The sequence below is a fragment of the Tripterygium wilfordii genome, chromosome 19, assembly GCF_013401445.1.
Source record: "Tripterygium wilfordii isolate XIE 37 chromosome 19, ASM1340144v1, whole genome shotgun sequence".
NCBI lineage: Eukaryota > Viridiplantae > Streptophyta > Magnoliopsida > Celastrales > Celastraceae > Tripterygium > Tripterygium wilfordii.
This window is the reverse complement of record NC_052250.1, coordinates 1,698,052-1,721,929: the sequence shown is the minus strand read 5'-3', so window position 1 is coordinate 1,721,929 and position 23,878 is coordinate 1,698,052. Positions and strand designations below refer to the sequence as shown.

At 36.5% G+C, this 23,878-nt stretch overlaps 3 protein-coding genes across 5 annotated transcripts; 2 read left to right on the top strand and 1 right to left on the bottom strand.

Moving 5' to 3' along the window:
- Positions 1–1,118: 1,118 nt before the first annotated feature.
- Positions 1,119–11,262, bottom strand: LOC119986206 (ubiquitin carboxyl-terminal hydrolase 14). The gene is made up of 20 exons (XM_038830769.1): positions 11,018–11,262; positions 9,409–9,580; positions 8,109–8,221; positions 7,659–7,995; positions 7,398–7,492; positions 6,002–6,135; positions 5,865–5,921; positions 5,699–5,776; positions 5,416–5,470; positions 5,277–5,315; positions 4,850–4,930; positions 4,275–4,473; positions 4,137–4,194; positions 3,934–4,056; positions 3,735–3,823; positions 3,464–3,553; positions 2,691–2,861; positions 2,444–2,568; positions 2,189–2,324; positions 1,119–1,557 (listed from the first exon to the last, which is right to left on the bottom strand). The coding sequence occupies exons 1-20, from the start codon at positions 11,123–11,125 to the stop codon at positions 1,379–1,381; spliced, it is 2,439 nt and encodes an 812-aa protein (XP_038686697.1). The 5' UTR covers positions 11,126–11,262; the 3' UTR covers positions 1,119–1,378.
- Positions 11,263–14,574: 3,312 nt separating this feature from the next.
- LOC119985881 lies at positions 14,575–16,456 on the top strand. Its single transcript, XM_038830332.1, has 2 exons — positions 14,575–15,189; positions 15,626–16,456. Exons 1-2 carry the CDS (start codon positions 14,833–14,835, stop codon positions 16,187–16,189), a joined length of 921 nt encoding a protein of 306 aa, XP_038686260.1. The 5' UTR covers positions 14,575–14,832; the 3' UTR covers positions 16,190–16,456.
- Positions 16,457–16,795: 339 nt separating this feature from the next.
- Positions 16,796–23,342, top strand: LOC119985879 (tRNA (guanine(37)-N1)-methyltransferase 1). Of its 3 annotated transcripts, XM_038830329.1 has the most exons (9): positions 16,798–17,755; positions 18,886–18,984; positions 19,539–19,658; positions 19,762–19,928; positions 20,130–20,200; positions 20,765–20,907; positions 21,375–21,486; positions 22,830–22,942; positions 23,077–23,342. In XM_038830329.1, exons 1-9 carry the CDS (start codon positions 16,901–16,903, stop codon positions 23,218–23,220), a joined length of 1,824 nt encoding a protein of 607 aa, XP_038686257.1. In that variant the 5' UTR covers positions 16,798–16,900; the 3' UTR covers positions 23,221–23,342. The 3 variants fall into 3 exon arrangements, with proteins under 3 accessions (XP_038686258.1, XP_038686259.1, XP_038686257.1); XM_038830330.1 differs by lacking the exon at positions 18,886–18,984 and having other exon boundaries at positions 16,796–17,755; XM_038830331.1 differs by lacking the exon at positions 23,077–23,342 and having other exon boundaries at positions 16,796–17,755; positions 21,355–21,486.
- The last annotated feature ends 536 nt before the right edge of the window (positions 23,343–23,878 follow it).

Genomic DNA, 23,878 nt, shown 5'->3' with positions numbered 1-23,878 from the left:
GGGAAGGGAAAGGGAAAGAAGAGAAGGGAAGAGAATGGAAGGGAAAATACATTTCCCTCTCTCATGTTTGGATAGATAAAAAAAGAAAAGAAGGAAAAGTAATTTAATTTACTAGTTTATCCTTATTTTTTATGTTTAAGTGTTATGTCCAAAGGTAAAATAGATTTTAAACTTATAAGTAACTTAATTAGTAATATCTTCCCTCCAAAATGACTCCATATTAGGAGGAAAGAATTTTGACAAAAATTTAAAGAAATCTTCCTCCCAAATCCCCTCAAATCCCTCCCCTCAATTTTTTATAAACTATCCAAACAAAGAAATTGGAAAGAAACTCTCTTTCCCTTCTCTTCCCTCCCCTCTAAATCTCTCAATCCAAATACACTATTAAAAATCATGAAAATCACTCCCTCCCTACAATATAGACTAATAAGATAGCTGATCGCTTAGCCTCGTTGGGTCGCATGTCTGATAGTGAGGTCAGAGTGTTGAACAATGTTCCGTCTATCCTGCAGGAGATCTACCTTGCAGAATGTTATTTGCTTCCTTCTTAATGAAGTTCTTTCCTGTTGCGGCCCTTGCGGGCGTTGGAGCGAGGACAGAGGAGGGTATGAGAACGAAATTTATACATTCATGTTATACATAATAATAAAGAGGGCAACAATATGGATTCGTTTTATATCATTTCCCAATATTTCATGTATTAAAGTTTTTTCGGTGAAGTACCTAAATTTTGATGCAAATTATGGACTTTGCTGTAATCCAAGTTCGAACGTTAATATTGTTAAATCAAAATTTTAAAACTGGTTAAGAAAAGATGAGTTTCTAGCTTCCACAACCCTTTTTTTTGGTTATCGAGAACGACATCACCGGGCTCGACTATTTTGAACATTCAAGTTGAGCCTAAACTCGGACCACACAATCCGCATGCACAACCCGACGACAGATAAATTGGGCCAAACCCCGACGCGAATCCGAATGGGTATAGATCCCATTGGGGATCAAGCCATGGAAATCCCGCAGGCATACGCCTTCGTCCAATAACCAACTTGGCTATCCCAATGCTAATTGGAGGTACAAGACTAGCCAGGTTGGCCAGTAGAAGTAAACAAAATTCAATGAATGGGAAGATCACTATGTTAACAGATGATGCAAATGATAATATCTTGCGATTAAAAACACCTAATTCATGTTCTTAGGGAAAAAGGAATGTCACAAGCTTACTGCGCTTGCCTAATGCATGAACAAATTTTGGAGCAACAGCAAAGTTACCTTCAAACATTGCCGAACAATTGCTTAAAGCCTACCTGTCAGTTCAGTAGCCCGACTTAACGCAAATCGGGTAAGTTCACTCCAATTCTGTGCCTTTATGTTGCCTGTCCTAGCTGTTAAGCCTCTCAAAGAAATAGAGATATCCCATGTCCTTTGGAGGATTTACTGAAGCCCCAACCTTGTTATCATTAAAAATGACCCACCTTCCATCTTTACGAATGTGAGCTACATAGTGTCCACACTGTGTAGATGTTCCAATGTGGCTCACTATTCCAAAAAGCTTGTATCCTGCACAGAGGCACACGAGCTTAGCGATACTTGTCAAAGTAAAATAAACATGTAGAAGCATGGTTGTCAAAGTTCAACTGTTTCAAGGAGTCGCTAACATAAAAAATATATTGACGACATGGGCCTGGAGCAAGACCTAAAATTCAGCGGTCATGATACTATGTTTATGTAGTTTCTAAAATAACGATGGGGGTACATACAAAAAAAATCGCTAAAAATGTGAAGATGAGGCCTACATCTCTTAGATCGAATCTTACATCAACTACCTTTGAGAGGATCCACATCATAAAAGGGAACAAAAAAAAAAAAAAAAACATAACTTGATCAAAGAAAAAAGCAGGGATAACTGGAGGAAAAAATGACAAAATTGAGTTTCGGAATTTCATATTGTATGTAGAACTACGCGAAGGCCAAGCATGCCTACTGAATAAGTTCATACTGAATACACTAATAAAATTTTAAAATTATTTTTGCTCTTTTAGCTACATAAACAGAGTTTGCAAGAAGGAAAACAGCAAAAAGAATTTTTATAGAAAGACCTAAAATGCTCTATCCAAGGAGTCCTAGCACAAAATGATTTATAAGCATATATACTGGTGAGAAGATTTATGAATCGGTTCAAGAAACTTACTCCCTACACCATCAGGTAAAGTGTTATCAACTGAAGCAGGTGTAGTTGTTGATGTTGTAGCATCCATATCAGAAGAAACAGTAGTAGCATCGGGGTTGTTAAATATCCAATCTGTAGCTCTCTCTACATCGCCACCCTGTAGATGATGGATCATATATGTCACAAAGCAGTTTGAGAATTTCCATTATTTTATAGGATACAATAGCTATGTGTCCTGTCTTGTCCTCAAAATAGTTTACAGGCAAGTAATCTTACCGATGCCTTCAATGCCTTTCGAGCTATTTCTTCTTGAAAACCAAATGAGATCAAAGTATCTACTTTAGATTGATCAACATGGGAGGAAGCTTCAGAGCCCTTTGCCTCAATAGGAACATCAATATCTAGAAGGAAAAATAGCTTCGGTATCAATCGCCTTATTAGATATAGTGAAACACTGTTTGCAGCAATATTCAGAAATATTAGGATGATATTAAGTAAGGTGAGTTTGGTCAAACTTAAATACCTGGGTCATCCATGTGGGAAAGTAACCAATTCATAGCCTCCTCAACTCCAGTATTTGAGGTATATATGGCAGCTTTCTGACAATGAAGGTGATTAAACCCCATGGACAAAAGCTGTGAGACAATATCCTCATTCGCCACAGGCTCATTTGATTTGGATTCTTCTCCAGGAACTGTATAACATCCGTAACAAATTCAAATTCAAATTCCTCTGTTATCCAGTTTTCAATTTTAAAAGAATAATACCACCAAAAAGGCACCATAAAACAGGGCAGCAACCAAACATGATAAACAAAAAAAGAAAACAAAGTACTAAGCTAGGACTGAAGGTGAAAAAAGAGCAAAGATCATAAGTTAAACACAAATGCTTCCGAGTCACACCAGCCCATTCCCATTCCATCTTCCCTATATCAGAAGTTTGGCTACTCTTCAGATCCACAATAAGTGGCAGAATGGAGAAATCCCTTAACCTCTAAACTAAATAAACCAGATACCAAAGGAAGCAGGCAACAAGATGCAAAGGAAACAAAAGAAAGGGAAAAGATTCTCCAACGGTACCCTAGAGAGGAGGAGGGGGGGGGGGGGGGGGGGGAGAGAGAGAGGCATGGGGAGGATATATAACCATGAAACAATGAGCTCTATGATAAAACATATAAAGCACATGCAAACAAGGAAAAAGCAAACACCACAAAGAAAGGAATGGCTATGAAAATTGGGTGATGATGGGGAGGAATGCCCCATTATTGGAATTTAAAAGCACAAATGCATCACATACCATCCTCAGGTAACAGCTCCTCTCCTGGTTGAAGGCCCTTGCTACGCATGTGGCTAATATCAATGATATCGGGAACATCTATGTAGACATCTGAATGGACAAGGCAACAGACCACAATAATAATTAAGCATGTGACTAATATCAATGATATCGGGTACATCTACGTAGACATCTGAGTGGACAAGGCAACAGACCACAATAATAGTTAAGCACAGAAGTAACGACATAAACAACAATGTGCAAGGACATCATGGACAGCAGGGAAAAATACCAAGCTTTTTTGGCACCCAACCCTTCTCCATAACAAATTTACGCATATGCAACACCAAATAATCAGGGAATGAAGTTAAACCAGCCATCCTGAAAAAAGAAAATGCAACTTTGCATCAGCAGCTTTATTCATGCCTAAGAATTTTCATTTTTTTTTCCAGTATCTGTGTGTTTGCCCAGAGAAATATCCCAAGTCTTACTTCAGTGCCGTTGTCTTAGCCTTCAAGGCTGTGCTGTAAAAGTCATGTATCTCTTCAGGAGCTGAGAAGCTCGAAAGGCATGCTTCAAGAGGAACTCTTGGACGTACAATTTCATCATTTGATCTGTTACAACTAGAAGAACTGAGCAAAAGTCTAAATTGGGAAAGGACTAAAAGCATTACATTCAAACTATTTGAGCTTACAGATCTTTCCCTTCTGAGACCTTTTCTGCTTTCAGTTTGTGAAAAGCTGCAAGTTCATCTGAATTCTCAAACAATCAATTAGTTAATCAAGGCAGCCCAACAAAGAACAAATAAACGAGAAAGAAGAATTTAATATACCTTTATTAGTAGCTTCGTGCAGTGGAATATTTAGAGAAAGAATATAGTCAATTCTTTTATTGTAAGCAACCTTCCCAGATGAGCATAAGATACGGTCTTCAATACCAAACTTGAAGCTCCTTGAGGGATCCACTTCGGGGTTTCCACCATTAGCACGTTCAATATTATCAAGAAAATGCAAAAAGAATTCCAAAGCATCCTGCACGTAAGCTAATGTCAAGAATTTATGCAACTTGATTATGCCAGGAAAAATAGGCTATGCGTTACGTATGCCCAGCCCAATCAATAGCCATCTTTGCATCACTGTGCCTCAGTGACATTGCCTATATTGCATACTCTACTTAAATGTCTATAATCACACTGAAGAATTCCAATTGCTCAACTACATTAATATGTTTCACCTTCTCCAGAGTTCACTACTAGCAGGTGTGACACATTTCTACTATGTGTAATTAAAAATGTGAAATCATCTTCCTTGCAAAAGTCACTTGTAAGTCCTTGTAAGAAAGAAAATCACAAGTGATGGCCAAAAATAGCATCCTAGTCACATTACAAGCATAAAATGGAGAATGTACCTGTTGCCTCACACTAGAAAATTCAGGATGGCCTACAGCAATAACTGATTTGAACATTCTAGGGGGAATTCCTTCCTGTTTCTGGTATTTTCACATCGTGGACATGAAGTAGAAAAATTAAAAATCAGTAATAAACTCCATGACCAGAGGCTAAAAATAAAAGGTTGTATGCGTAGATAACTGATAGCACAATTGAACTAGTAATGTTGCAACATGTTGCTCATATGAGCAAGAATTGAAACATATAAAAAAAATCTACTGAGACCTAAAAAGAACAAAGCACATATGCAAGGCCAACACAAAAGATTCATGGTCGTATGATAATCATATCAAACCGTTCATCAGAGATTTTACACACTACAGATTAGAAATCTTCAAGATCAAGCTAGACTTGCTCAGTATGTGCACAAGTTTAGCAAAAACTTACAGCGGTTACTGAGGTTCCAGAATTTGCATGCTCATCTTTCTGGAAAAGGAGGAAGGAGGAAAACATAAAAAAAAAAATTAAAAAAAACCGAGAAAAGAAACCATGGCATAAAGGAAAGCAATTAGCTATATTGACTAACCTCCAATGCAGGAACTGAGTATCTACCGGATAGTAAACCATGTGCCAGCTTCGTCCTGCCAAAGAAGAAACAATATTTGCAAATAAATGATATTTAGATATAAGACATACAAAACTGGGAAGAATAATGCTCTCAAATCCTTAATACTTTATCGCCCAACATGACAAAATTGTAAATGGAAAGAACACAGGAAATTCTTCACGACTTAATACGAATTCCATACTAATATACCATACACATCAGGATTAGGGGAACCAACATGAAAGGCGTGATAGTGACTTACAACTGCATATTCAAATCAACAGTTGGATCAGCTGGAGCAAGGTCAAATGCTCTTTTCAAGCTTTGATTCACATAGTATCTGAGTATTTAAAAAAAAATCTGAGATATGGATATAGAAGCATATAGAACTCCAAACTGAAAGTGTGTAACTGATGCACACTACTGACCGTGAACGGAAGGAATGTGTCGAGAACACAACTTGCATGGTTGCTGCTAAGTAACAGCTGCAAGAAAAGAAAACAATGAGAAAAGAAAACATTTTATGCATACAATAACACAGCAGAGCTCAACGAAGACCTTCTACCTGTTTCCAAGATTGGTAAGTCCTGTATAACCTGGTCCAAATATTGGTTCAACTTCCTGTCCACTTTCTTGAATTCGGTTCCAATCGAAATTGGTATTTTGGTCAAGTTCCCTTTCCGCAGTTGTTAATTCAGTCTGTGACAGACAAATTCAAATTTTGAATCATTCTTGTCATGCCATAACTTGTAAAACACAAAATTTACAAAGCACAGGCCAACAGCCCAATGGGCATATATCAATGCATATGAAAATATAGATAACCCACACCAGGAACTAGTTCGAGCAGCAACAATATGGAAGTTAATGAGTCAGCAAGAAATCAAGTCACATCTAAACTGGCCACCTTAAACACAAAAGAAAAAAAAAAAAACTATTGCCACCTAGAAAATATGATGAGAAATTTGTTAAAATCCGAAAACATGCAGATTCAGACACTCTAAAATGTAAGGTCTCCCAGAGAGTGATTTAATGCATGCTCTCCTAGAGAGTGATTTACATAAAATAAAAAAAAAGTTGCCTAAGAAAAAATGTAGCATTCCGCAATTGCAAGAACTATACAAAACTTTTAAAAATCGTTCAGACAACTAACCTTTAGGAATCTGAAAGACCGGACAATTTCAAGTATGTACAAACTTCATTTACTTAAGAAAACATTAAGTTCGTGGTTTAGCAAGTTATAAAAGGGTTGATGTCAGTTATATACAGACAGAAAACTATCATTTTGCGGATAAACCCAAGCAAACGATGCAACTTATATTTAGGAAAGTACTCAGTATGTACATTGTATCTTTTCAGCTCTATTTGGTTTTCTTTATCACGCTATATGTATTTGGATAGACGCTTCTATAAATAAAAGTAATTAAAATTCCAAGTATTACTACTTGACGGCATACAACCACTGACAAACTATCCCTAAAGTGTTGCACATATAATTAGAAGCTAAAACAAGATAAAAACATTCTGAAATGCTCTAAACTTAGGAGAAGATAAGTCAATTGTTAAGCATTCAATCGAGAACAGGAAAGATCTACTAACACCATATCTTCGACCCTACTCGCCGCTAGCACTCTCATAAATGATTTTTCAAACAAGAAAAACACATGTTCTTTTTGTATCCAAAATTAGTTTTCGAATGCGTACTTATGATCTTGAATAATATATTTTCTGATGTTTCCCCACTGGTCTTAAGGAAAGAGTTGTACCAAATGTAGGAATGATGAGATGAAGACACAAAGTTCAACTCTTCGGGACCAAAACAAGTTCTTCTATCAATCAGTCAGAAACATAGTTCCAATATAATGTTTAACAAAAATGTGTGACGCAACTACTTTGACAACAAAAGTTCCATTTTTGAAAGACTACCGAGCCTCATTTACAGTTGAATAAGAATAGCTAACCTTTTGTAATGATGAAAAATCAATGCCAAAAAAGGCCAGATGTTGTGCTAAGAGAGGGTCCAAAACGCTTTCATCCTCCGGATAAGAGAAAACATCTGAGCTGCCACAATACGTTAGCCATGATAACTTCTCAAAACATATACAAGCATATCCGCAAAGACAAAGTGCATGGATGAAAATGTAAGTATAGGAAAGCAAAACAACTATGAAGATTATGACTTGAAACCATTTATATGGTTTCAAAATGCAAGGTGGTATTACCTGCTGCCTCCAGATCAGCAGTTATTGTCCCAAGCTTTACAGCAAGAGGGTAACCTGTTTCCTTGTAATGTTCAATGGCATGGTTGTTTCCACCAGTTCCATCCCAATTTTTTCTTCCACAAAGAATCATTCCATCAGTAAGATTCAGCCAGAGATTATCTTTTTTGTCACACTTGATGCATTGCCATCCAGAGGGTGGTACGGTAACACCATTATCGATCTGCTGCAAGTTCATTGCAAATGAACTAACATGTTTCTTGTCAGCTGTCCAGGAAGCAAGTTGCTCTTTCCGCTCAGCCCCTTCAGCCATTAATATAGCATCAACTGCTAGTCTTACCTGCAGTTTTTCACAAAAAGTGTCAATGAGTCTCTTTTCATGCAAGAAATGGAATAGAATTTTTCTCTCACATTCACAATCTAAAAATAAAATTAATGGCAAATAACAAGCACCTTCTCTGGCAACTCCACAGATGGAAATGGAAGTTTCACATAATCAGGAAGTATGACTATGTTGTGAGCTTCATCATACTCGGTCTCATTGTTATCGAACCCCCCATCCACACCTGCAAACAGTCTGTGTAGATTAAAATATGCATCTCTATTACAGGAGCGCCAAAACTGAGAAAAAGCTTGATTAACGAGCAAGGGATATAGACAATAAAAACGAGTTATTGTCAACTTCATGGGAAAATGGTCTAATTGTTGTTTCTCACACAATGCTGTCTGAGGCAAGTCAGGCTGTTGCTGAGTTCCTTAGGTGAGGCAAGCTGAGGTATTCAAAGCCGAGACCCTAAGGTGTGGTGGCTTCATGATGCACTGCATGTTTAATTATCCATAAGAGGGATATCTCACTTTGCTCACGTCTATCTACACAAGAAATTCCCGAATTTCTAGTTCTCTTCAGCACTTAAAAGGATACACGAATATGAAATTCAAGTGGAACAAAAGTGATATTTCAAAGGTTTCTATCCGGTATGAATAAAGAGTTACAATGTAATTCCAATTCGACAAAGGATTCTCACTAGTTTGTGATTCATTGATCAATGAATCTATTAAGAAACTGGTGTCTCACATCCTTACTTAGGCAATCACCTGCTTAATGCCAGGCACGGCACCTAATGCCATACAAAGAAATAATACCTTTACAGGTGTCCTCTTCCATTTGACTGCATCATTCTCCTTTACTTCCATTCCAGATTTAGTCATACTAAGATGGTGGCCTATATATTTCCAACATCACGTCAGAAGGCGTTTATGTAACATTTCGTAATTTGAGAGCTCTTTTAATCTATATTTTGTCCTATGTTGACAATAAAATTGTAGCTTTTTTCTGCACCCACATTGACTAACTCCAATCTCTAATATACAGGATGTTGAACTCCAAAAAGGAAGATAATGGTTAGTTCAGCTGGAGTAAGTAACCAAGTACGAATGTTTTCAGTAGTTCTTTGGTTCAGTTGGCTAGATTATTGAGTAGTGACTAGTGAGGTCTTACCAATACGGCCCTATCGATTAGTATTACACAGAAGAAATAAATTATAGACACTAATATAGATCTGCCCTTCATAGGGTAGGATCCAAAAATGAAAAAATCACTCATAGTTGGTATTAAAGTTGTAAATCATCCACTTCAACAAAAGGAAACATGTGAATACCAAAAACCTAGAATGCATCTCATAGAAAGACTTATGATGCCAGTACCATAAAGCTTCACTAAAACACAGGTATAAAGGTTATCGACTTTATATACCTATAGCCAAAAGAGTTGGTTTCTTCAAGGGCCTATCTTCCGGAACCAGCTTTTTTGTTTGCTTTATATGCAAATAAACAGGATTTCCAGTCTTCTCATAGTTCCAACTCACGTAATCCTTCCCAAAAGCAAGAAATGTATTCATGTCGATGAACAACCCACCTTCAGATCTCTGAGAAAATGACAACAGCACACAAAAATCAAATAGCCATTAAATTCTCAATAAAACAGCTAAAAGTTCAACAAAATTTATAAAGCAACAAAATAACAAAACATTATATAAGCACTAAGGAGGTACCATCCAGTTACAGCAGAGGGATAACCAGCAACAAGATATGAGGTCTATAACATTGAACAAGATTTTTTTTATCTCTACTACAAACACCAGGTAACAAATTAAATTCAAATTTCTTCATAATTGGATCCTACGATAACAGAAAACTTCAATTTAACTCAATAATACAGTAGGGTCATCACAAGGAGATGGAAAAAAGATAATATAAAGTAGTGCTATATCACGGGCATCACCAACAACTACAAGTCTACAATCACCAAGAACCTGAACTTCAAATGAAAAATGCACCCTAACATTTTATAATTATAAGATGGCCAATGATCAGAAATTCAAAGTCAATGGAAACTAATAAAATTCAAAACAGATATTATGTCCAACTCATTACTTGTCACTCATATCACATAATAAGCTAGCCTTTACGATGCCCAGTGGGGTTGAGGGAACTTGCCTCATAAATCTTAGCCCTACTTGCTAGTTGCTTCTTTCCTCTATCACATTTTTACACACTAACCAAAACATACAAGGAAAAGAAGAAAACCTTAGACAGAAGAAAAACACAATACACTTGGAAAATAAAAACGTAGCTTCAACAGGAATAGGAAAGGTTAACACTTAACAATCTACTTATAGCCACACATTGATTTCCAGTTAAAAATCTACTTATAGCACATTGATTTCCTCTCCTGCAATTGACTAATAAGTTTGGGAGAGGGGATTCCTACATACCATCAGCAATTATATAAAAGCTAAAAATATTCAAATCAAAAACCTAATTGCTAAAAGAAGCTCCATAAATATTTAACAATATGAAAGTTCAAGAAAATACTAAGAATTCCATTTCCTTGAGAGCAGGGAAGAAATGCTACCTGTATTTTCCTCCACTCCTCTAACCACCAAAATAGAAGATAATAAAAAAAAAATAGTTCAAACAACAGCATTAAGACACGAATTAGAATTCATTCAAAAAATTGTTGTTGCACTCACCAAAAAAAAATACTCCAATTACATCGACCATGTAGCTTCACTATTATTGATTGAAGTTTTCACTAAGCCGAGTTCTAGTGTTCTAATCAGCTTACTTTTCCTTCGCTTTCTTGATAACTATACAGTAACCAAGCTTAGAAAACAGCATCAAAACACCGAAAAAATGCAACGCAAACACAGCTTCAGTAGAGTAGCAACTAGTCTTTAGTAAGAAAAAAGAGTGTGCGCCAAAACGTCATCTAATTAGGCGTTCTGGTTTTGCATCGCTTTCTCCATTTTCAATCAACTTCTCGGCAACCAAACAGAAAACGAAAAGGAAAACAAAATTACCGGAGATTCGAAAGAGACGCAGCATTCCTGCTTGTAGATGCGATTGGTAGGCTCGGGGATCCGAACTCGAGACAGATTGGCACGGAGGAGGTCCATAGGTTCCGCCATATCTGTCTATCCCTGCAAAATCTCAGAGACTGTGAGAGCGAAAGATAATATTCTTTGCCCTAAAGCTTATGCAAACTCTGATTGAGAGAAAATTGTTCGTAACGTGCTTTTGAAACTAGTCTTCGTCCTTCTAGCGATGTTCACTGCGTGCGACACGCTACGAATCAAATGGACCTGCAATCTAACGGGCCCTTTCCGGTCCTCAATGAACAAGGAAAGGGCCCTCGACAACATCAAATGGGCTTTCTAAGAATACAAGCCCAGTGGGTCATGTTTTACCTACTCGCCCGGCCCATTTTAATTTTCAATCTACCTTTTTTCAGTAGAGCACAATAAAAAATTAAAAAATTCTTTATATGAGATGAGGGTACTTATATCTCCGAGATTTATCATGTAGGAAGGGATTCAATGTGATAGTGTGTCGTATGGGCTCTTTATTAAAAAAAATAGTAATAATAACTAAATTTAAATAATAATAAAAAGGGATTTTAGGCAAGAATGACATCAGAATATTGAAATAATTAAACCACTTAGATGATAGTTTTAGTCTAAACCAGGCCCATTTTTTTAATTTTCAATAGAGCACAATAAAAACAAAAATAGTTTATAAAACAATCTCCAATAATTAAACCACTTAGATGATAGTTTTAGTCTAAACCAGGCCCATTTTTTTAATTTTCAATAGAGCATAATAAAAACAAAAATAGTTTATAAAACAATCTCCATGATAAAAGGTTATGTAATTGTCTAGTGCATATGAGATGAGGGAACCTTTTTTTTTTAAATAACACAGAGAATTACGCTTGTGGTTGGAATCGAACCTTTGACACACATTTGTGTAACCCAATCAATTGTCAACCGAGCCAACTCTTGTTGGTGAGATGAGGGAACTTATATCTCCGATATTTATTATGTATGGATCTAATGTGGTCATGTATCGTATGGCTTCCTTGTTAAAAGAAATTAGTAATAATAATTTTCTTTATAAACTATTGAATTTAATTTCAAGAGTTAGTAATAATAACAAAAGTTATTATATTGATAAAATTTAAATGATACAAAAAAAAGAAGAGATTTTACACAAGAATGGCATCTGAATGTTGAAATAATTAAATCATGTAAATAATAATCTAGTCGATGAATCTTTTTATTTTTTTTTATTAAGTAAGAGAAATGAACAATAAATGGGAAGGAATCCATTTGATTGTGTTTGTTATAGTTTGAATACTAACTTTGTATGTTTAATCATTGAAATCTCTTTTCAAGACATAAACAAGTACTATTGGTCGTCATCTCCATTCATTGTTCATAGTCCTCAATTTAGAAGGAAAAAAAAAACATATAGTAGTGGTCATAGTCCACGCTCTAGAAGACCCATTCAAAGTCATTGAAAAAATAATAACATGGGAATCCGTTTACTTGCAAAAGCTTCTTTGTGGTTTTGTCCGTAGCTCTTATATGTTAGAAGAAATGGTCCAAGTTAAAGAGTGTTCATAGTCAGTTTTGGTCGGATTTTTTTTTCCAATTTTTTGACATAAATTTAACCAACCAATTGGTCGATTATGGTCGTTTTTTCAGTCGATCATCACTAATATATATTTGATAATAACTGACCAATCGATTAGTTTTACGATCGGTTCAGTTTGACAAATTTTTTTTTTTTTTAAATCCTTAGTCCAAGTACAATTAGGGTGATATTCTTCATCCTCTGGATCAAAGGCTTAAACAAATTCATTCTCTTGTTCGAAGTACTTAAGCTTGTAAAATGCATTATTTATGTGAGAAGAGCTGAACCTTTACTTATATACCATTCAATTAGATTATGTGAATCCAATATGAGACTACAAGTCACATTATAGTACGTAAAATGCCGCATATTAAGATACAATGGTTTACATTTTATTTTATTTTTACATAAATAGATATATTGAATACCTAATATTTTTGAAAAGAAAAATTATACTTATCATTCTAAAGTTACTTGCAAATAAAACATGTGTTATTCACTACTAAAAAAGGAAGAACGAAAATATATCTTAGGATATTGATGAGGTAGGTATCCAAAAAATATATATTTAATATATGAAGAATTCACATAATAGCATATAACATAAATAAATGCAATACAAACCCTACTATGAGGTTTGCAGCTAAATAATTAATTAATTAATCAATTTAAAACGTTTGGGCGAATGTTTTTTGGAGTTGAAATAGTTGCATATTCCACTAGTATTGTGTGGTTGCTCTTACTCAATTGAATATTTGTTCAATTGGACAATGTAAGTATTTTAGTGTAAACATCATTTGAGCAAATATTAGGATATTAGCCATACTTTGAAAAGTTGAATTAAAAAAAAATATTATTTTCTTATAACCAATAATGAAACGATACAAGTTTGCGCGTTTTGCACATCTCATATACACCCTTACTAAATACTAAAATCCAAAAGTCCTTTCTTCCTCTCTCTAAAAAAAACCTCTGAACTCTCATATTATCTTCAAAAATCGATTGGGGAGGATTATACGGCTCTTCTCCTACTCCCCACCTCTTCCTCCTTCTCCCATGAGTTTGATATGTCATTTCTCAATCTAGATCTGTTTAATTTTTTAATGTTTTTGTGTTGAATTAGGATTTTGCAAGGTTTCTCTTCTCCAGTTATAGATCTTCTCCATCCGTCACGGATCTTTGATCATCGGTGTTTTATGGTGTGCTCCGACGACATATAGTTGATTTTATAGTGATAAGATTTTCATATCCGATGGAGATTAGCCTCACTTGTTGAAGGGTTAGCCAAGATCCTTACTGTAAATCCGAATTGTAATATGTGTGTTGGTTTTTTTTTTGTTCAGCCTTTGTTACCTATCGTAGACCGGTGAAGTATGAAATCATTTGACGGTCGTCTAACAATGTCCGGTGTAATACAATATCATCTACCAATGATCGTCTTTGTTTTTGTGTCTTTCAATTTATTTTTTTCTTTTTCTTCTACTTTTGGTTGTACTCCATCTTTTTGGTTGTCTTACAGGGCTTAATTCTCTAATTTATTAGGTAACGGAAGCACTATACATCCATAGAATAAACATCCATAGACTTACATAAAAATGTGACATGCCTATGTGGCTTCTTTAATAATTTTTTTTTTAATCTATGTGGCATGTCTATTTAACTTGCCACCTAGATTATATAAGTTTATGGATGAGAAAATTATGAACATATATCATTCTGGATTAGGTAAACTTAATACAATCTCGTTTATGATCTTTTTCAAAAAATACTAAATAGCAGGATTATTAAAATCAGAATACCCATAAATTGCACAAATTTCCAGTTCAGCCCTCATAATGAAAATTAAAGTTCTTCATAATTACAACCCACTATTAATTAATCACACTATAAATGCAATTTTTGTCAGTTGTGATTTGCGAAGAAGACTAAATGGAGCATAGAGAGCCCCGCCATTGACGGTCCATATCTCTATCTGGTATAACGAAACCAAACGTCACACACTCCTCCCCCATTAAAACCTCGTTAACACACGAAACACACAACCAAAACAGAGACTACTCTGATTAAATTCACTTTCCCTCGTTTTCTCAGGTTTCTTCCAAGATTTTCTCGCCCCACAAACACCTCCCTCAAATACCTGCTAAACAGCACATTTGTCTCAACGACCGCTAATTTTTTTTCCCTCTATAAACAACCAAAGATGCAATCAACAAATTTAGAAACAACCAACAAAGAAGAGAAGAGAAGCGAGAGGAACCCTCAGAGGAAGAGGAAGAAGAAGATCAAGAACGCGTTCTTCTTGTGCTTTCAACCGGTGACCATGGACGGTCCAGTCAATCCAGATAGCGGACTCGGCGACGGAAATCTGGGTTTTAAGTGTATTTCCGTGAAAGATAAAGATGGCGGCGTGGTCTTTACAAATATATTGCCGGATTCATCATCACCGTCGATGGATAACAAATCAGCCTCTGCCGACGCTGCCACTCCTCGGAAAAAGAGACTTGGTCACCGGAGTTTTTCGCGTGTGTTGAAAGCCCTTCTCTTTGAAGCGTCCCTGGTTAGTTTCTAAGAATTCTATTGATTTTGTTTGCTTGATGAATGATTGTTTCCTCCCCTGTCTTTTTTTTTCCTTTCCAAATTTGAATCTTATTCTATTATTTATCTTAAATTAGACAAACTGGGTTACTAATTTTTTATTCTATGCGATGATTCATGGATTTTCTCCCACAATGCCGATTAAGAAGCTGATTCTGTAAGCTTAATTGTATTATTATTTCTTAAAATTCTCTGTGGTTCGTATGGTTTTGTTGAAATTGGTACTCTGTTTTGGTAAGTCAAACGTCACTAATCAGAATCCAAAGAAAAAAATGCTCTCTTTCAAACGTGATTCATGCTGATTGAGGCCTAGTTATTACTTATTTTCTACACAACCAAACAAGTTTTTAAAATCAAGTGATGTGGCTGACAATGACATTGTGATTTTTCTTTGGCAGGTCAAGAAGTTAAGGAAAAGGAAACTTAGAGAGAAATTGAATCGTTCACATCCCGAATCGTCAGAAAAGACTGTAAAAAATTCAAAACCGCCTTTAGAAATTTCAATGTCAAACAACCCAGAAAGCAACACTAATGGAGGAAGAAGCAGCATTTCCAATTCATCATCTTCGTTACGTTTGTCTTCAGTGATCACTTCAACCACCTTGTGTTCTTCGTGTGGTTCATCTTTGTCTGATCGAAACAACTCAAACAGGTCGTTTCGATTAAGTTCATCGGAGCAAAGAAAGATGAAGGACAATATCAATAATGTGCAAGAGCAAGGAAAAGGGTATTATGGTGTTAATTTTGGCTTGTGTTTGGTTGTTTTGAGTCTGGTGGTTTTGGTCTTCTGGGGCAAGGTTTGTGCCATTTTTTGTACCTCGACATGGCTTTTCTTCGTGCCTCGTCGGAGTATCAGGAGTGAGTGGAGAAATGAGGGCGCGTCGGAGTTTGATTCCGAGCAGTACAAGAAGAAGATTATCATGCAAGGGTTGCTGGAAAGAAACCGTATTCGGAGCTTGTAGCCTTCCTGAAGAAATTGTTACAGTGATGATTTTTACTCGCATAAGATTATTCAATTAGTTTTGTAGTTTGTGGTTTAGGCCTTCTGTGCATGCATATAGCTTGGTTTTGGTTCTGTGATAATAGGAATTGTAGGCAGTGACTTCTGATTCATTTTTCATTTCAACAATTTTGTGGATTGATAAGCTTGTTTCTAATTTATTGAGTTCCTTCTGTACCAGGAATGAAATTATCCATAATCAAACGGGTGGTATATAAGTAAAGTTTTAGTTATTCAAGTACTTTGGAGATATCTCGGATTACAAATCAATGTGAGCATTTGTCCTAGAGTGGACTATCATTTTGATGTGTCTGGGTACATGTTTACACTAGTTAGATCTTGCATAATTGAGCCTAGGAGTGTAGAGGAGAGCGGACAATATAATTTTGATGTATTTAGACTTAACATGGTATCGGAACAAATATTCCATCCATTTGAATATGACTTTTATCCGTTTCTACTAGTTGGGCCTCTCATAACCGAATCACAAATGTGGGATAAAGAAAAAGTTGCCTAAAAGTGAAAGGGTTTGCAATGTATTGATAGACAAATAAAGATAAACCCCAAATAAAGATAAAGCCCCTTTGAGGCTTAAACCCTCGGTAAAACCTCCTTATCCCTTCAACCATACAATCCAACCATTTGCAAGAACTGAAATGCTGCTACACATGCCATGCTCACCAAAGTACTTCTTAGACCCAATACTCTCCTCCTCTCTTTCCCGCTCTTCTCCGCAACCCATCGCTTCTTCTTCGCAAAACTGACCACCTCCACTGCCACCAACACAGATTCTCTCTTTTCCGCTCAATCTCTGTCTTACACGGCGTCATATGGACCATCCCTTCACAAGGGCAAAATCCCAGCTCCCCAATTTCCAAATCAACATGAGGAGAACCTCGACGAAGATGGTGTTGAAGAAGACGGTGATGGTGTAATTGATGAAGATAGCTTCACTAGAATCTTCGATGTCTCGGCGCTTCGAGTCCCTGCGAGGGACTGTTCTGCTCTCGAGAGCCGAATACGTGGCCATCTCCTCAACTGGGCCCGAATTCGTAACATTGCTAGAGTACCCGGAGATGATGTCGAGGATGACGACCCCATCAAGCGTTTGATTGTTGTGAATAAAAATGTTGATGAAGAAGAGACTGAAAGTAGTCTAGATTCGTTGAATCGAAGGATCTATGGGAGAGCAGAGAGTGATGGAGAAGCATTGAGTCCGGTTTTGTACAGGGATAAGCTGGCGAGGGAGTTCAATTCGCGGGGCTATGCTAGGTTTAGGCATTTAGCTAGGATTTCTCGACCGAATAAAAAGAAGGGAAAGGGAGGGGAAGGAGAGGAAAAGAGGAAGGGAAAAGAGAGAAGAGAAATTTGGACGGTGGAAGTGGTGGATGAGGAAGTGGAGGAACTAAAGGGCTTGTTGGGTGAAGGGTTTAAGGGGAGGAGGAAATGGAGTGGTCCCACGAGGTTATTGCTTCTAGATGAGAGGTACGCAGGGAAGGGAGTGGAAGACTTGCCAGAGGCTATTAAGGTGGCTATCTGTGAGTTTGGCTTTTTTTTTAGTTTCAGAAATCTTTGTGCATTTTGTTTTGTGTTGCTTTAGGTTTTTGTGTGGTGCCTCTCTGTTTTTCCATGCCAGTTGGTTAAGTTGAGTAATTGAAATTGGATGGAAAAAGTGAGCTGTTTACCAAATATCATGGTTACCCTTGCAGAATTAACATTGGGTTCTACATCCTTGCCAATATTATCTACTTTATGTGCATGATGCTGTTTATGGTTTGCTATGGCGATTTTTTTTGTTGGCAATCCTTAAGATGGGTCTTTACTCAAAATTGAATTTCGAACGCGCAGCATTGTGAATTGCATATTGTGGTTGTATATTGCTGTTCTCAGTTTGGTATTCATAATCAAGTTTTAAGTCTTCACAGTGAGAGGATTCTGGCAATATTGTCCCTTAATTTTCTTAGGTAGAAAAACGATTGAAACAGGGAACTTGTAAATATTTTTAGTTGATATTGCTACTTCATTAGAATCCACCTTTACTATTGACGGAACAAAGAGTTTCTTTGAAAGTGTCGAGGAACTTTATTTCCAGTTGTAGCTTCATTGCATTCCAATCTTAATTGTATGCAGCACTGCTGCTGGTTCTTGATGGCTTAATTTTTTTTGTTGAATCCAGTAGGATTATTATCTTCTAAACACATTTTCAATAAGCATCCACACTAATATGGAAGTTCATGAATGCTTTTGTTTCAAACTCCTTTCTCAAGGCATAAGGGCTTGTTCTTGACCAAAAACTTTGTGGAGTTTTAAAGCTGAAGAGAGTACCTTGGGTCATTAAAGCTGTTACCTAAGTTAGCTGCCTTTCTCCAATTTAGCCATTTTAATGTCAAAGTTGTTTATGACATTTTGTTAGTTCTCAGACATGGTAATTCTAAGGCCTTTTCATACATTGTAATAGTCCCATGCCTTTTTTTCTAATTTCTTTTGTTTTAACATTGGTGGAGGAGAAGAATTGTCCATTTGCTCTTATGTATCTTTCCTAGTTGAGTTTTGAGAAGATTTGTACTGGTTTTGCCTTAATCTTGAATCGCTATACTTTGTCCTTTTCTGTCTATTCGTGGTGATGTTATGTATAAATATTTTCATCCTATGTTTCAGGTCATTCTGGATGAATATAAGAGAGGAAGTATCTCATCTTCGATTGAGCTCGTTAGATGCAAGCTGACTTTATTTTATGATTACTGGCAGATGAATGAGGTACTTGTCTCGTGCGGAAGATAAAAAAACTTATTTAATTTTGGTCGTCGTGAAGTTTGTGAATCTCTCTTCCATGTGGGCTTTTCTCCTTGCTTTCTGTTTTTCTTGTCGAACTTTTACTTCTATGTTTATGACAATGAGTAAATTTATCATGGTGACTTTCCAAGTTTAAGCGCAGAATTGAGTGGAAAAAGAGGAATGTCAAGGTCACAGACTCACAGTTTATTGTCCTCCATGTTAGGACGCAAGTGCTACCCTTGTTTTGCATCCTGTCTACTTATTCAACTTTTACTCCTGTACTTTATTACAGCGTGTAAATTTATCAGACTTGCAAGTTTTAAGCCCAGAACTGGAGGGAAAAAAGAGGAATGTCTTGGCAATGGTTTATTTTCCTCTGCTAGAGACACAAGCATTGCCATTTCTTTGCCTACTCTGTGTGTGTTTTTACTGTCTTCTGTAAGAGGTGCAGGTGTTGCTCTTAAAATGGCACCCCTTTTTTCTTGTATACTTTCTATCTCAATCACTGGGATTTTTAATTATTATGTGTCTAGCAGGTCTTGGAGGTCTTGCTACCTAAGAATTTGATAATTCCATCAGCTTTTGAAACAGTCGGACACATTGCACATCTTAACCTGAGAGATGAACATTTGCCATTCAAAAAACTTATAGCAAAGGTGCTGAGCCCTATAGATGATCAATTTAACTGTTTCTGATAGAGTGCTGTATGTTTGGAGCTATCTAAAAATTATCTTAATAGAATGTTGTATTCCCTTACAGGTAGTTCTGGATAAAAATAGGCCCAAGATACAAACAGTTGTCAATAAGATTGATGCTATACATAGTGACTACAGAACAATGCAGCTTGAGGTTTTAGCTGGGAACCGATCACTTGTGACAACACTAGTTGAGAATGGATTGCGGTTTCATGTTGATTTGGCAACAGTGTAGGCTAATTAGCTTGCGAGCTAGTTGAGAAATTTCCTTAAATTTATACTATTTATTTCCTTGGTCAAAATTATTTTATGAGATTCTGGAAATTTAACAAGATTGGAAAAAAGAAGAATGGAGGAAAAAAAAGAAGGAAGAAAATGACAATGAAGTAAAGGCGGCTCTTACTTATTGTTTTCTCCCCTCATTCTGTGCAGGTATTGGAATTCAAGGCTCGCGACAGAAAGACAAAGACTCTTGAGTGGCTTTACATCCAATGATATTGTTTGTATGTTTTTTCTTGCCTTCTTCTACATCTTATATCGTAAGCTTTCCACTGTTGTACTCTACTGTGGAGCTAAGTATTTGTTTTCTGAGTTTTATGTTTATCATTTTAGTTTGCTGGTGATGTTATTTGTGACCAGTACATTAGAGGTACATTGGAAATCCTCATCAATACAAACAGCTGTTCTCCTTCTAAGAACCTAGAATTACCAAGCAGAAGAGAAAATAAGGAAAATAAATGAATACGTCATACCAGTTACCATCTGATCTTTTGAAGCATGTGTCTAGGCTATGTTTCAATTCCAATAAATATTTATTTGGTTGTACCATATCTGGGATGGGTAAAATAGTAATCACAGAGTTGGTCTTCATCATTTCCAGTGCTCGTGGAGTGTTTGAAAATAGCTGTTGAGTAACTAAGCTTTACATAGTTACTTCTTCATATCTAGTTTTTTCTTGTTGAAAAACAGTCTTTCTCCTGCTATCTATTATGTTAAAAGCTCTTGCTAGTGATAATGGCATATGATATCAACATTAAGGTGCTTGTGGCATTTTTGGCAATTGGCAGGTGATGTTTTCTCTGGGGTTGGTCCAATATCTATAGCTGCAGCGAAGATAGTGAAACGAGTATATGCCAATGATTTGAACCCATATGCAGTTGATTATCTCGAAAGAAATAGCATCCTCAACAAGGTTGAAAGGAGAATTAAGGTATGCTCGTTTTTGTAGTTGATGTTTCTGCCTGCCACTTCCCCTTGCTTGGGGGAAGTTTATACAAACAAACTTGTGATTTTAATAGGTGAGGTGAAAATTGTTGCCATGAGCTGATGTCCATAATTCCTTCACTACACTACCATTTTAATGGGGTCATCCAAGGCCCAGTACTCCAGTGGTAGAGACATAGAGTTACCTAGATTCACCCTAAGGGTTATACGTTCAAGTCGAAACAGCCTTGTCATTATGTGGGGATTAGGCATACGCTAGTGATCACTGTGTGAGCCTTGTGCATGGGAGTTGGTTACTTTTGCGTTTTTAACCTTACTAGAAACTCTCAATTCAGTTTGTTTTACAATCTCTCACATAATACTGTGGCATTTATCGATATTTGCACAGGAAATCTTGCAATAGTAGTTTTATTCTGACGCCCTCTCTCTTGAGGATATTGTACGTCCTTTTAGGTCTTTAACATGGATGGGAGGAGGTTCATTCATGCGATGTTTGCAAGCGAGAAAGCGCAATCCATTACCCAGGTGGTTATGAATTTACCAAATGATGCAGCAGAATCTCTAGGTATGTCTATCTTGCAAGTAAACTTCAGAATTGTTTATAGTTGCTTGTGTGATTTGGTTATTTCTATACAGTTGCTCTTCTTTTAGAAGGGTTTTTTTAAGGTTGCTCGAGTTGTTCAAGGACTTGTGCATAGGGTTGCATTAATGGTGTCTAGGAATTTATGATAATTGGTGTGTGTGACTTATAGTTGGATTAATCATTTGAATAACTTTCTCAATTCATTTTTCTGGTTGATGATGGCTGGGGATTGCCTCTATTGTGGGGAGAATTGTTAAATGTTCTCTCTTATTGTCAAAGATTTTGTCTCTGTGGTTGTGGAACGATATTTCAATATAGGTTTTAGTAAACCCGATTTTTTTTTTTTTTTGCATTAAGAAAAAGCAGGGGTAGAAATAGTTTGGTTAGTGAGTACTAATCCTGCTATGCTCTGTTCTATGCCTAATTTGTTGGGTATAAATCATTTGTTAAAAACTGAGCCATAAAGGGCTTGGCATGAGCACTTCCTCCTTCGTTGGGTTCAGAATCAGTCGAGGTTTAAAGTTGATATGTTCTAACACATCCTAGTATTTCAAGTGTCTGTAGGTTCCCTTACAATCAAAAAAGAAAACGGAAAGTGTCTTGTGAGTTGTGATCCATTAGCAAATTTCTTTCTATCTAATATTAGCATTGAATAGATTGTCCTAGTAACATGAAGAAAAAAAATGCCATCATTGCTTCTTAATTCTTCCCTGGTTGTTATCATCACCATCATCATCATCAAGTAATTGTGGATCAGTACCTGAACCATAAGAGAATTTAATTAAAATTCACTATTTGTGGCCACCTTGCAAATCATTCGTGTTCTGTCCTGCCACTTCCAGCCCTATATTTTTTATGGGATAATACTAGACGTGCGGAATGAGTAATGGAATATTTCTCCCCACTGGGAACAGGGCACGATACGAGAAGATCTGGTCTCCATCCTTCCCCCATCCCATCGCTAGGTTGAAGGTGGCTTGTATTTCTTAGAAGTTAATATGGAAGAGGGCCTCTGGAAATTAGTTACTAACGCAGGTCTTATAGTGTTGTTAAGTTCCTAGCCTCAAAATGATTGGTTATGTTTATCAGTTTATGATATGCTAACAGATCAAGGTTTTGCTGGGGTTCATGTTATGCCTTCTAATACAAAAGGTCCTAAAAGGCTATTGTAGCTTTTATGGATAACCTTTACTTGCCATTGTAAACTGAAATCTGTTAGATAGTTTCTGTAAATAATATATTTGACAATTACCGTTCTGCAATTTTTTCTCCCCACCTCTCTCTCTCTCTAACGAGTGCTTTCACATTTGTTACCTTTGTTACAGATGCTTTCAAGGGAATATACAGAGATAAACCCAAGAGTGGAGAATTCACCTTGCCAAGGATCCATGTTTATGGATTCTCCAAAGCTCAAGATCCAGAATTCGATTTTCATGAGGTCTGATGCTAATACATTGCAAGAATTCGATTTAATGTCTCTGATGATTAGATACCCAGTTGCTTGCTTTATTTTTCGTTCCTATGCTGATCGTTAGTCTGTCGTAATCTTTTTTTCCTCTTTATGTGTTGCAGCGAATAAGAATCGCCTTGTCAGAAGTGGCGGTTGACGTAGAAATGCGAAGGGTGCGCCTTGTAGCTCCCGGAAAATGGATGCTGTGTGCGTCCTTTGTACTTCCTTTGAGTGTAGCTTATGCAAAGCCTCGGCTAGATTTATAAGCAGATCAAAATTTTGCAGTCATGTATCCCATTATGTGCATAGTACATTTCAATACATAATTCATTCAATTGTCAGCAGTAACTTTTATATGGAGTAGAAGATTGATTACAATTTTCACCGATGATGAACACGTACATTATCTTTGTTTTTTTTTGGGTAATCGAGAATAACTTGGTGGGCGTACCCTTTGGACAACCCACTAAGCTCAAACTCGAGCTAGATTAGGCATGCGTAAATTTGCCGGAGAGGTTAGTTGATGCGAGGTCAGATGCAAACTGCATGAAAATGGTGACGTTAGTTTGGAGTGGAACTCTCAATCTGGGGAGGGTTGAACTCTCAATCTCGGGATGAGTTTTTTTACGTCCTAAGTTTAGAAAGATAACTAGTTAGACTCTCATCAAGTGGTTTCAAATATTATCTTGTATTTCTATCAATTATCATGATTTCAACGATCAACTTCCATTGGATTGATAATAAAATCGAATTTTTGATCGCGAACAACGATTTGATTGATGATTAAAAAAGGACATTTTTTGGTTCGGTTCTGTACGTTAAAGCCTCAAAACATATTTTTAAAGCTGTTTATACAGTTCTTTTAGGTAGCTAATTAAAAACTAATAAGGTACAACATTCAAGTACAAGGCATTTAAAGTTCTT

Excerpts from the sequence above, each read along its gene's own strand:
- LOC119986206 (XM_038830769.1), bottom strand. The coding sequence starts at position 11,125 with ATGGCGGAACCTATGGACCTCCTCCGTGCCAATCTGTCTCGAGTTCGG. Across the intron at positions 7,493-7,658 it reads TGCTGATCTGGAGGCAGCAG|ATGTTTTCTCTTATCCGGAG; the intron begins GTAATACCACCT and ends GTGGCAGCTCAG. Across the intron at positions 2,862-3,463 it reads GGAGCTGTTACCTGAGGATG|TTCCTGGAGAAGAATCCAAA; the intron begins GTATGTGATGCA and ends GATGTTATACAG.
- LOC119985881 (XM_038830332.1), top strand. The coding sequence starts at position 14,833 with ATGCAATCAACAAATTTAGAAACAACCAACAAAGAAGAGAAGAGAAGC. Across the intron at positions 15,190-15,625 it reads TTCTCTTTGAAGCGTCCCTG|GTCAAGAAGTTAAGGAAAAG; the intron begins GTTAGTTTCTAA and ends TTTCTTTGGCAG.
- LOC119985879 (XM_038830329.1), top strand. The coding sequence starts at position 16,901 with ATGCTCACCAAAGTACTTCTTAGACCCAATACTCTCCTCCTCTCTTTC. Across the intron at positions 19,929-20,129 it reads CATGTTGATTTGGCAACAGT|GTATTGGAATTCAAGGCTCG; the intron begins GTAGGCTAATTA and ends CATTCTGTGCAG. Across the intron at positions 22,943-23,076 it reads CAGAATTCGATTTTCATGAG|CGAATAAGAATCGCCTTGTC; the intron begins GTCTGATGCTAA and ends TATGTGTTGCAG.